General features: G+C 47.2%; 1 protein-coding gene across 1 annotated transcript in view; it reads right to left on the bottom strand.

Moving 5' to 3' along the window:
• LOC140391451 (high-affinity choline transporter 1-like) overlaps nucleotides 1-2,630 on the bottom strand; it is a 48,221-nt gene extending 45,591 nt beyond the window's left edge. Inside the window, exon 1 of the mRNA XM_072475965.1 lies at nucleotides 2,447-2,630. Coding sequence (XP_072332066.1) covers nucleotides 2,447-2,630 — 184 coding nt within the window. The remainder of the gene's footprint in view (nucleotides 1-2,446) is intronic.
• Between the last annotated feature and the right edge of the window lie 10,448 nt (nucleotides 2,631-13,078).

Raw genomic sequence — 13,078 nt, 5'->3', positions numbered from 1 at the left:
GAGGTCCCAACTGGGCCTGTGAGCTGTAAGCTGCATTGTCGCCTTTACTTTATGTTAAGTAAATAAATGCTTTTCAACTCACCTTCTCGGGCCTCCTGAGCTTTTATACTGGCGACGAGGAAAAAAAACACAGCTACATTCTGAACATCCTGACTGCAGCAGAATACCCCAGCCTGGAAACGGGGTCAACGGGATTTTAAAAATGCCACTTTTCAAGGGACTAGAGGCCTTTGACAGGCTTGGATGACTGGGCCCAGTCTACTGCCCGGAGGCGGTATTGCTTCCAGGCAAATGGTATCAATGGAGAAATCTGCCAGAAGGCACTACTCCTGACCGCCTGTGGGGGTCCCGATATTTGGCATAATCAAGAGCCGCACCTACCCGGCAGCCCCAGACTCAAAATCGTTTAGCGAGCATGTCGCAAATCACTATGACCCGAAGCTGTCTGTAACAATGCAAAGGTATCGATCCAATATGGCTGGACTGATTCCCGGAGAGTCGGTGATGGAATTCCTAACACAACTTACAGGTTCATCCCTCCCCGAGATGTGAAGAGCTCAGTCAATCTACCCATGTGGTGTTAATAAGATGTCGGTGAACAGGGCCTCCCACTTGGACCAGCACCCCATGCCGCTTGTAGAGACCTTTACGCAAAGTTAGCCAGGAGCTACTCGTTCATGAAGCTGCTGTGGTTCTTATTCAACAATGCTGCACGTCACGACTGAGGTAGCGCTGGCTTAATTGCTCATGGGCCTCCCGATCTTCCTGAGTTTAATGGTCCTGTGCCACGCTGGATGAATTGGTGCCTCGACCACCCTGTCAGTCCTCCTATAGTCAGAAAGCACTTCCCACCAGGGATCTATGCCCGGACCAGCAGCATGGGTGACTCGGCCTCGGATATGGACACGGAATCCTCATTACATTCGGAGACCAGAGACAGTCACCTAACATTGCCCCTTTTGTCGTTCTGCATGAAAAAGGGGATCCCCAACACAATAGATGCCCCCCAACCTGACCCCACTGCTGGTAGAAGCATAGCCACGTGCAAAACAGCAAAGGAGGCTCCCTCAACAATCAACAATCCATTGCAAGTGAACCTTCGGACTGGTGGGGGGGAGGGGGGGAGGATGTGGTAAAACTCATGAGACCCATGGGGATCACTGATTGATCTCCCCATTGGACTCATAGAATACGAGCTTCCCTGCTAGTGGGTGGAGGACCACCCAGCTGGGGCTTGTAAACCCACCCTTTAAAAGCTGGCCTGAAGGGCAGCACGGTAGCGCAGTGGGTTAGCCTTGCTGCCTCACGGCGCCGAGGTCCCAGGTTCAATCCCGGTTCAGGGTCACTGTCTATGTGGAGTTTGCACATTCTCCTATTGTCTGCGCGGGTTTCGCCCCCACAACCCAAAGATGTGCAGGGTAGTTGGATTGGCCACGCTAAAATTGCCCCTTAATTGGAAAAATGAATTGGATACTCTAAATTTATTTTTAAAAAGCTGGCCCAGACTGAGACCGGCGCTTCCTGTAATCCTGAAGGGGACCTTTGAATAGTAATCCACGTTGCATTGATGATGAAATTAAATATCCTAATGCCGCCTTCCCCCCATATCTCTTGAGTCCTTTAGCCCCAAGAGCTGTATCTAATTCTTTCTTGAAATTTGGTAGTGAATTCCTCAGATTCTGGGTGAAGAAATTTCTCCTCACCTCAGTCTTAAAAGGTTATCCTTAAACTATCCTCAAATTTATCCTCAAACTATGACCCCTAATTCTGGACTCCCCCAGCATCGGGATCATTCTTTCCGAATCTACCCTGTCTAGCCTATCACCTTCTTAAGGGCAATTAGGAATGGGCAATAAATGCTGGCCGAGCCAACATTGCGTGAAAGAATCAACTAAAAAATATTTCTGAACAAGTAGAAAGGCCTCAGTTGAATATCTTATCCAATAATGTCCACGTTTAACACAACGCACCACTCCACCACTGAAGAATCAGCCTAGGTTATATGTTCAGGCTTTGAGTCATAGAGTTTTACAGGACACAAAGAGGCCGTTTGGTCATTGGTCTGTGCCGGCCACCAAACACGTACCTAGTACCTATTCTAATCCCATATTCTAGCACTTGGCCCGTAGCCTTACATGCTATGGCCTTTCAAGCGCTTATCATCAATCACTTCAAATTGGAATTGGTCTGACCCACAGCATTCTGATTCTGAAGAATCAGTGCTACCACTCAGTCATCGGCACTTAAGCGACTACATTTCTATTTTGTGCTTTTGGCTGGAATCCGTCCGAGTAGTTTGCGTCAGAAATTAATGGCGGGAAAGTCATGGGCAGTGAGTGCCCGCTTTGCTAATATGTGTTTCCATCTGGACAGGCTCCTCACTGAGAGTTCAAAGCTGGAAAATGACCGACAGCAAGTCAAAAGTTTAAAAGAAAGTTCATAGTACCCGTGGTTGTTAGAATGCCAAGGATGACTCCAATTTTCCGTCCTGCTATCATGATCATTTCTGGACGATCACCTTCGTACGTTCTTTCAGCTTTTTTGGCTCTTTTTGCTGCCCAGATGCCGACAGTAAGAATAAGAAGATAAAAGCTGGCCATTGACACAGCCCCAGCAATATTTATAGCCATGGTGCTTTCTCCTGAAGTATGAAACAAATCAACACAAACAGCCATTACAAATGCAATGCAATCTTCAGCAACTATTTTATTTGTTGTTACTCTATTCTTTACATGATCATGCAAGTTACCTGAGACTAGCCTCTGGCAGAAGCCTATAGAATAGTTAATAGCTTCACAATATCCATTAAATGTATTCTTTTCAAGTTGTGTCTCTAGCTTTGGATTAATGTTCTCTTGCATTTAATACATGTTTCGCAAATTAATAAACCAATTCAATAATAAAAGTATTGAAAACTCTTTAGTACATTAACTTTGAGGTTCACAGAAAAGTTGTGGGATCAACAATCTACATGTTCTCTATGTAAAATCACATATATTATTGATATCACACTATTAATGAAGAGATCCAACACTGGATCAACTGTGTAAGTTCAGCCTTCTACAAACTATGGCAATGAATGGTTGACAACAAACACCTCCACAAGCCAACAAAAGTCCTGGTGTACAGAGCGGTTGTTGTCACCATGCTCCTGTACTGCAGTGAGATATGGGCTGTGCATCAGTGACACATAAGAGTGTTCCATCAACAATACCACTGCCACATCCTCGGGATTCAATGAGAGGACCGCCAAACTAATTCTAGTGTCCTTCTTGAAGCCAGCTTCCAAAGTATTCAGGCAAACCTCGTGCAAAATCAACTTTAATGGACATGGTACTGTGTCTAGTCAGCTGAAAAATGTTCCACCTGTCAGGTCATGTTCTCTCAACTCTCAAATGGCCAACGTTCCAGGGGAGGACAAAGGAAATGCTTCATAAAACATTCTGAAGCTCTCCTTGAAGTGTAACAGCATTGACATCAATGACTGGGAGAAGCTTCCTGGACAGACACAGGCTTTGGGGCTTGAAGGAAGTCACACGTGAATAAAGCTTTTATTTTCAGTATTATTCATTTTTATTAATGTCTTTAATACTACATCCATTGCCCTGGTGTTCCACTTCCCATGTTTTAAATTCCAATAATACTATCCAGTGCAGCTTCCTTTCAAAAGCAACAGACTGCCTTTAAGAAAAGCTCCACCACGTGCTTCAAACAGAATGCTGATTGGCCACTTGCTGAGCGCAGAGGCAGCCAACAGTGCAAAGAGGAAGCCAGCAGTGTGGAAGATGCTAATTGGCCCCATGTTACAATCGTGCAAGTGAAGAGGGAGCACTAGATTAATGTGCGGTCCATGTCCAATGGAACCCGTGTGGGCAGGCTGTGAATGGCGAAGCCTGCACCCATCAAACCGGGAGGCAATCTTTTATCCCGTTAATTTTTATTACCATTTTCTACTCCTTTCCAGACAGACTTTCCAAAGGGGCGCCGGCAAGAACCACCTTTTATTTACACTGTTAAAACTCCCTATCATTGTCAACAGGGGTGGTACTAGGGGATTGGAGAGTGGCGAATGTCGTGCCCCTGTTCAAAAAAGGGACGAGGGATAACCCTGGGAATTACAGGCCAGTTAGTCTTACTTTGGTGGTAGGCAAAGTCATGGAAAGGGTACTGAAGGATAGGATTTCTGAGCATCTGGAAAGACACTGCTTGATTAGGGATAGTCAGCACGGATTTGTGAGGGGTAGGTCTTGCCTTACAAGTCTTATTGAATTCTTTGAGGAGGTGACCAAGCATGTGGATGAAGGTAAAGCAGTGGATGTAGTGTACATGGATTTTAGTAAGGCATTTGATAAGGTTCCCCATGGTAGGCTTCTGCAGAAAGTAAGGAGGCATGGGATAGTGGGAAATTTGGCCAGTTGGATAACGAACTGGCTAACCGATAGAAGTCAGAGAGTGGTGGTGGATGGCAAATATTCAGCCTGGATCCCAGTTACCAGTGGTGTACCGCAGGGATCAGTTCTGGGTCCTCTGCTGTTTGTGATTTTCATTAATGACTTGGATGAGGGAGTTGAAGGGTGGGTCAGTAAATTTGCAGACTATACAAAGATTGGTGGAGTTGTGGATAGTGAGGAGGGCTGTTGTCGGCTGCAAAGAGACATAGATAGGATGCAGAGCTGGGCTGAGAAGTGGCAGATGGAGTTTAACCCTGAAAAGTGTGAGGTTGTCCATTTTGGAAGGACAAATATGAATGTGGAATACAGGGTTAACGGTGGAGTTCTTGGCAATGTGGAGGAGCAGAGAGATCTTGGGGTCTATGTTCATACATCTTTGAAAGTGGCCACTCAAGTGGATAGAGCTGTGAAGAAGGCCTATGGTGTGCTAGCATTCATTAACAGAGGGATTGAATTTAAGAGCTGCGAGGTGATGATGCAGCTGTACAAAACTTTGGTAAGGCCACATTTGGAGTACTGTGTACAGTTCTGGTCGCCTCATTTTAGGAAGGATGTGGAAGCTTTGGAAAAGGTGCAAAGGAGATTTACCAGGATGTTGCCTGGAATGGAGAGTAGGTCTTATGAGGAAAGGTTGAGGGTGCTAGGCCTTTTCTCATTAGAACGGAGAAGGATGAGGGGCGACTTGATAGAGGCTTATAAGGTGATCAGGGGAATAGATAGAGTAGACAGTCAGAGACTTTTTCCCCAGGTGGAACAAACCATTACAAGGGGACATAAATTTAAGGTGAATGGTGGAACATATAGGGGGGATGTCAGAGGTAGGTTCTTTACCCAGAGAGTATTGGGGGCATGGAATGCACTGCCTGTGGAAGTAGTTGAGTCGGAAACATTAGGGACCTTCAAGCAGCTATTGGATAGGTACATGGATTACGGTAAAATGTTATAGTGTAGATGTATTTGTTCTTAAGGGCAGCACGGTAGCATTGTGGATAGCACAATTGCTTCACATCTCCAGGGTCCCAGGTTCGATTCCGGCTTGGGTCACTGTCTGTGCGGAGTCTACACATCCTCCCCGTGTCTGCGTGGGTTTCCTCCGGGTGCTCCGGTTTCCTCCCACAGTCCAAAGATGTGCAGGTTAGGTGGATTGGCCATGATAAATTGCCCTTAGTGTCCAAAATTGCCCTTAGTGTTGGGTGGAGGTGTTGACTTTGGGTAGGGTGCTTTTTCCAAGAGCCGGTGCAGACTGAATGGGCCGAATGGCCTCCTTCTGCACTGTAAATTCAATGATAATCTATGATTAATCTAGGACAAAGGTTCGGCACAACATCGTGGGCCGAAGGGCCTGTTCTGTGCTGTATTTTTCTATGTTCATATTTTTCTATGTACCTCTATAGCTTCTGATATGGCTTAATTTCAAGGGTGATCCAAGTTTACTATGCTGTAATAATAGGATTGAGATGGTAATATGAATTCTGGGTACATAGTTACAGGCCATCGTAAACTAATTGAACACAAGAATAGTGGTTGCAGGTTACAGGTTAAATGTGCCACTCATTTTCAAACTAAAGTTCATATGATCGTATAAAAGCAGCAGTTTCTGTCTTTGTTAACTGTTGGCACATTAGATCCATGAGAATGGTCCCAAGAATGAGGATCTTCAGTTATGTGGATAGGTTGGAGAAATTGGGACTGTTTTCTTTGGGGAAGAGAATGATGAAAGGAGATCTGACAGAGCTATTCAAAAATATATATGTAAAAAAAAATGTTCCCTTTAGGATTGAGAACCAGATGGCACAGATTTAAAGCGATCGGCAAAAGAAGCAAGGGTGACATTAGGAGAAAATGTTTCAAGCAGCAAGTGAGCTGCAGGAGAGAGCGAGAGCAGAGCGGGATACAGGAGAGCACTAGAGAGAGCGGGAATTCACTTTGTGAATGGCAGGAAACTAAAACTAAGGCACGTATGTGTACCTACCAGTCATTCTTTCCTATGATTCAGCTGAAGGGGTGGCCATCGTGGTGTCAGGAAAAGGGTGAACCTCCAATGCAGCCCAAGACACGGACATTTATTTTTGGCCATTTTCTTTGGAGAGGCCGAGGCAGCTCAGAGACTCTCCCATAGACAACCAGAACAATGGGAATTCCACAAAACTTACCCTCGGTGTGCCGAGCTACACCATTCTTTATTGTGTGATTACCTTTGGTGTGTATTGCGATGGCTCTTCTTATTTCATAGAATCTACATAGAATTTACAGTGCAGAAGGAGGCCATTCGGCCCATCGAGTCTGCACTGGCTCTTGGAAAGAGCACCCTACCCAAGGTCAACACCTCCACCCTATCCCCATAACCCAGTAACCCCACCCAACACTAAGGGCAATTTTGGACACTAAGGGCAATTTATCATGGCCAATCCACCTAACCTGCGCATCTTTGGACTGTGGGAGGAAACCGGAGCACCCGGAGGAAACCCACGCACACACGGGGAGGATGTGCAGACTCCGCACAGACAGTGACCCAAGCAGGAATCGAACCTGGGACCCTGGAGCTATGAAGCAATTGTGCTATCCACAATGCTACCGTGCTGCCCTTAGTGTTTTTATGGGATATGTACCATATAAACTAATACATTAAAATTATTGCACTGTGCAACACATAAGAGTGCTAGTTGATTGCTGAATTTCACGGCTGGTTTGCTGGGATTTTAGTGACTATAGCACTCCAGTAGGCTTTTTAACATTTCCTTTATTGAATGTGAACATCGCTGGTTGGACAGCATTTATTGCCCATCCCTAATTGACCTTGAGAAAGTGGAGATAAACTACCTTCTTGAACCGCTGCAATTGATCAGGTGTAGGTATAGCACTGGTGTGGTGGCATTGTCACTGGATTAGTAATCCAGAGACCCAGGGTAATGTTCTGGCGACCTGTGTTCAAATCCCACCATGGCAGATGGTGAAATCTGAATACAATAAAAATCCAGGATTAAAAGTCTAATGATGACCATGAAACATTGTCGATTGTGCTGAAAACCCATCTGGTTCACTAATGTATTTTAGGGAAGGAAATCTGGCATCCTTGCCTGGTCTACATGTGACTCCAGACCCACAGCAATGTGGTTAACCATTCAATGCCCTCAGGGATGGGCAATTAATACTGGCCCAACCAGCAATGCCCACATCCCATGAACGAATAAAACAAACTCCAAAGTGCTGTTAGGGAGGGAGGTGCAGGATTTTCATCCATCGACAGTGAAGGAACAGTGATAAAGTTGCAAGTCAGGCTTGGAGAGAACTTGGTGGTGTTCCCAAGCATCTGCCGCCATTGTTCTCCTAAGTGGGAGATGTCGAGGGTTTGGAAAGTTCTGTCGAAGGAACCTTTGCAAATCTCTGCAATGCAGTGTTGCACATTGATGCCACTGTGCTGCGGTGGGCGAGGGAGTGAATGTTGAAGGTTGTGGATGGGGTGCCCAACAAGTGGACTGCTTTGCAGTGGATGGTATTGAGCTTCTTGAGTGTTGTTGGATCTGCACTCATCCAGAAAGGGGAGAATATTCCATTACACTCCACATTTATGCTTGTAGATGGTGAACAGGCTGTGGGGAGTCTGAAGGTGAGCTTCTTTCTGCAGATTTTCCAGCCACTGGCAGGCCACAGTACTGATATGACTAAAAGGTAAAGTCACCATAGTCCCAGATGACCTTTGACCTGGATTCATTTCCAGCCTTGGTGACTGTCTCGTGCGGAGTTCGCACTTTCACCCCGTGTCTGCGTGGGTTTCCTCCGGTGCTCCGGTTTCCTCCCACAGTCCAAAGGTGTGCAGGCTAAATGGATTGGCCATGATAAATTGCCCCAAAGATGTGTAGGTTAGGTGGGGTTATGGGGTTACGGGGATAGGGACGGGGTAATGGGCCTGAAAGGGTGCCCTTTCAGAGGGTCGGTGCAGACTTGATGGGCTGAATGACCTTCTGAACTGTAGGAATTCTAGGTTCCATGCAGGTAGATGAACAACCACGCCTGGTGGCTCATTTCAAAAATAAGCTGCAATGGGGATTCCACCTTCAGTAGCTAACACCCAAAGCAAACAGGGTCTTGGATTCTTGAGGGGGAATCTTTGGCATTGCAACAAAACTATCAGAGTTATAGCTTACCAAACATTTTCTCATCCAACCCTGGACTGTGGACATTGTGTGAAGGCCCCTTAAATGGTGGTAGATATAAATAAGATTGAAGCAATCCAAAGGTTCTGCACAAACCAGTACGGGAAATATTCTAGTGTCATATCCGTGATCAAGGATTTGGGGCAGGAATTTTCATTCCCTGCGACATGTTTGGTGGCCCACCATTGACTGCCAGTGGGACCTTCCAGTCCCGCCGCTGTCAACAGGTTTTCCTGTTGTTCGCATGCTCCACCACCGTGGAACCCGTGGCACGGGGTCACTGATGCTGGGACTGGTAGATCCCACCAGCATGGACGGCTGGAAAATCCTGCCCTGGCAATGGGAATCACCAAATCCAAGGAGGAAGGAGAATGGACTGACCATCTTTTATAAATATCCTGGCCGCGAGGTTTGCTAGTGGCACACGGGAGGGTTTAAACTAGTGTGGCAGGGGGTGGGTACCGGAGCAATAGGTCAGAAGGTGAAAGAATTGAGGGAGACTAGGAATTAGGCTCTGAGGAAGAGCAGTCAGAGAGATGTTGCTGAAAACAGCGGGACTTGTGTCCTGAAGTGCATATGTTTTAATGCAAGAAGTATAACAGGTAAGGCAGATGAACTTAGAGCTTGGATTAGTACTTGGAACTATGATGTTGTTGCCATTACAGAGACCCGGTTGAGGGAAGGACAGGATTGGCAGATAAACATTCCAGGATTTAGAAGTTTCAGGCAGGATAGAGGGGGAGGTAAAAGGGGTGGAGGAGTTGCGCTACTGGTTAGGGAGAATATCACAGCTGTACTGCAGGAGGACACCTCAGAGGGCAGCGAGGTTATATGGGTAGAGATCAGGAATAAGAAGGGTGCAGTCACAATGTTGGGGGTTTACTACAGGCCTCCTAACAGCCAGCGGGAGATAGAGGAGCAGATAGGTAGACAGATTTTGGAAAGGAGTAAAAACAACAGGGTTGTTGTGATGGGAGACTTTAACTTCCCCAATATTGACTGGGACTCACTTAGCGTTAGGGGCTGGACGGGGCAGAGTTTGTAAGGAGCAACCAGGAGGGCTTCTTAAAACAATATGTAGATCGTCCAACTAGGGAAGGGGCTGTACTGGGCCTGGTATTGGGGAATGAGCCCGGCCAGGTGGTAGAGGTTTCAGTAGGGGAGCATTTTGGGAACAGTGACCACAATTCAGTAAGTTTTCAAGTGCTGGTGGACAAGGATAAGAGTGGTCCTAGGGTGAATGTGCTAAATTGGGGAAAGGCTAATTCTAACAATATTAGGCGGGAACTGAAGAACATAGATTAGGGGCGGATGTTTGAGGGTAAATCAACATCTGACATGTGGGAGGCTTTCAAAGGTCAGTTGAAAGGAATTCAGGACCGGCATGTTCCTGTGAGGAAGAAGAATAAATATGGCAAATTTCGCGATCCTTGGATAACGAGGGCTATTTAGGCCTTGTCAAAAATAAAAAGGAGGCATTTGTCAGGGCTAGAAGGCTGGGAACAGACTGTGTGGAATATAAGGAAGGTAGGAATGAACTTAAGCAATGAGTCAGGAGGGCTAAAAGGAGTCACGAAAAGTCATTGGCAAATAGGGTTAAGGAAAATCCCAAGGCTTTTTACACGTACATAAAAAGCAAGAGGGTAGCCAGGGAAGGGGTTGGCCCACTGAAGGACAGGGGAAGGAATCTATATGTGGAGCCAGAGGAAATGGGCGAGGTACAAAATAAATACTATGCATCAGTATTCACCAAAGAGAAGGGATTGGAGGATGTTGAGTCGGGAGAAGGGTGTGTAGATAGCCTGGTTCACATTGAGATCCAAAAAGACGAGGTGTTGGGCGTCTTGAAAAATATTAAGGTGGATAAGCCCCAGGGCCTGATTGGATCTACCCCAGAATACTGAAGGAGGCAAGAGAGGAAATTGCCGAGGCTTTGACAGAAATCTTTGGATTCTCAATGTCTTCAGTTCATGTCCCGGAGGACTGGAGAATAGCCAATGTTATTCCTTTGTTGAAGAAGGGTAGCAAGGATAATCCAGGGAAATACAGGCCAGTGAGCCTTACGTCAGTGGTAGGGAAATTACTGGAGAGAATTCTTCGAGACAGGATCTACTCCCATTTGGAAGTAAGCGGTCGTATTAGCGAGAAGCAGCACGGTTTTGTGAAGGGGAGGTCGCGTCTCACTAACTAGATAGAGTTTTTCGAGGAGGTCACAAAATTGATTGATGCAGGTAGGGCAGTGGATATTGTCTACATGGACTTCAGTAAGGCCTTTGACAAGGTCCCTCATGGCAAACTGGTACAAAAAGTGAAGTCACACGGGATCAGAGGTGAGCTGGCAAGATGGATACAGAACTGGCTAGGTCATAGAAGGTAGAGAGTAGCAATGGAAGGGTGCTTTTCTGATTGGAGGGCTGTGACTAGTGGTGTTCCACAGGGATCAGTGCTGGGACCGTTGCTGTTCGTAGTATAGAAAATGATTTGGAGGAAATTGTAACCGGTCTGATTAGTAAGTTTGCGGACGACACAAAGGTGGGTGGAATTGTGAATAGCGATGAAGACTGTCAGAGGATACAGCAGGATTTAGATTGTTTGGAGACTTGGGCGGCGAGATGGCAGATGGAGCTTAATCCGGACAAATGTGAGGTAATGCATTTTGGAAGGTCTAATACAGGTAGGGAATATACAGTGAATGGTAGAACCCTCAAGAGTATTGACAGTCAGAGAGATATTGGTGTACAGGTCCACAGGTCACTGAAAGGGGCAACACAGGTGGAGAAGGTAGTCAAGAAGGCATATGGCATGCTTGTCTTCATTGGCCGGGGCATTGAGTATAAGAATTGGCAAGTCATGTTGCAGCTGTATAGAACCTTAGTTAGGCCACACTTGGAGTAGAGTGTTCAATTCTGGTTGCCACACTACCAGAAGGATGTGGAGGCTTTAGAGAGGGTGCAGAAGAGATTTACCAGGATGTTGCCTGGAATGGAGGGCATTAGCTATGAGAAGAGGTTGAATAAACTTGGTTTGTTCTCACTGGAACGAAGGAAGTTGAGGGGTGACCTGATAGAGGTCTACAAAATTATGAGGGGCATAGACAGAGTGGATAGTCAGAGGCTTTTTCCCAGGGTAGAGGGGTCAATTACTAGGGGGCATAGGTTTAACGTGCGAGGGGCAAGGTTTCGAGGAGATGTACTAGGCACGTTTTTTTACACAGAGGGTAGTGGGTGCCTGGAACCCGCTGCCGGAGGAGGTGGTGGAAGCAGCGACGATAGTGACGTTTAAGGGGCATCTTGACAAATACATGAATAGGATGGGAATAGAGGGATACGGACCCAGGGAGTGTCAAAGATTTTAGTTTAGACGGGTGTGGTATTATCAGGTATTGCAGTACCCGAGAGGCTGAGGTTCCATTGGTTAAACCTGGGGGTTTACCATTGGCTGTATAGTATGTAGTTCTGCCCTGATAGGCGGGGTATAAGAATCAGTGCCGTCCCAGCAGCCCTCATTCTGTACCTGAGCTGCTGGGGAACAGTTCTAGTCTATTAAAGTCTTCAGTTGTGCTACAATCTCGTTTTAGTAGTTATTGATTGTGCATCAATTTAATAGACTAAACTTAAGTAGAAAGGATGGATCTCCGAATCAAGCCGCAGTGTCTGCAACTCAGTCCCCATGCGGTGAACTCAGCCGCGATTTTCAAGCACTGGCTGGCGTGTTTCAAAGGCTACCTTGAGACGGCTGGAGGCACACCCTCGTGGGAGCAGAAACTGCATCTCCTGCACTCAAGGGTAAGCCCTGGAATCTACACCCTCATCGAGGAGGCGGAAAACTTTGATGCAGCAATTGAACTTTTAAAAGGACATTATATCCGCCCAGTAAATCAGGTCTACGCACGTCACCTGCTTGCAACGAGACGACAAAGTCCTGGGGAATCGTTGGAGGAGTTCTACCGCGCGCTCTTGGTGCTGGGCAGAAGCTGTGGCTGCCCGCAAGTTTCGGCGAGCAAGCACACGGAACTCCTAGTCCGGGATGCCTTCATAGCAGGTATGAGCTCCTCAGAAATCCGCCAGCGTCTTTTAGAGAAAGACACCCTGGGGCTTAGGGAGGCACGGGCCCTGGCAGGGTCCATGGACGTTGCCTCCAGGAATGTACAATCCTTTGTGCCCGACCGCGAGGCGACCCCCTGGGCAGCGTGGAATCCCGCAGCGGCAGTCCCACAGACCTTCCCCGTGTCCCCGCAGGCCTGCGCTGTAAGGCGGCCTGCCAACTCCGATGGGCCCCGCTGTTTCTTCTGCGGGCAGGCAAAGCACCCCCGCCAGCGCTGCCCGGTCCGCACATCCACCTGCAAAGGTGTGGCAAGAAGGGCCATTTTGTGGGGGTCTGCCAGGCACGAGCGGTGGCCGCGGTCTCCAGTGCCGACTCTGGACTGCCACAGCGAACTTCTCCTCGGGCCCCAGGTGGCCAGCAGTCACCGCC

This window comes from Scyliorhinus torazame, chromosome 15, assembly GCF_047496885.1.
Source record: "Scyliorhinus torazame isolate Kashiwa2021f chromosome 15, sScyTor2.1, whole genome shotgun sequence".
NCBI lineage: Eukaryota > Metazoa > Chordata > Chondrichthyes > Carcharhiniformes > Scyliorhinidae > Scyliorhinus > Scyliorhinus torazame.
The sequence above is the reverse complement of the archived record's forward strand: the minus strand, read 5'-3'. Positions and strand labels throughout refer to the sequence as shown.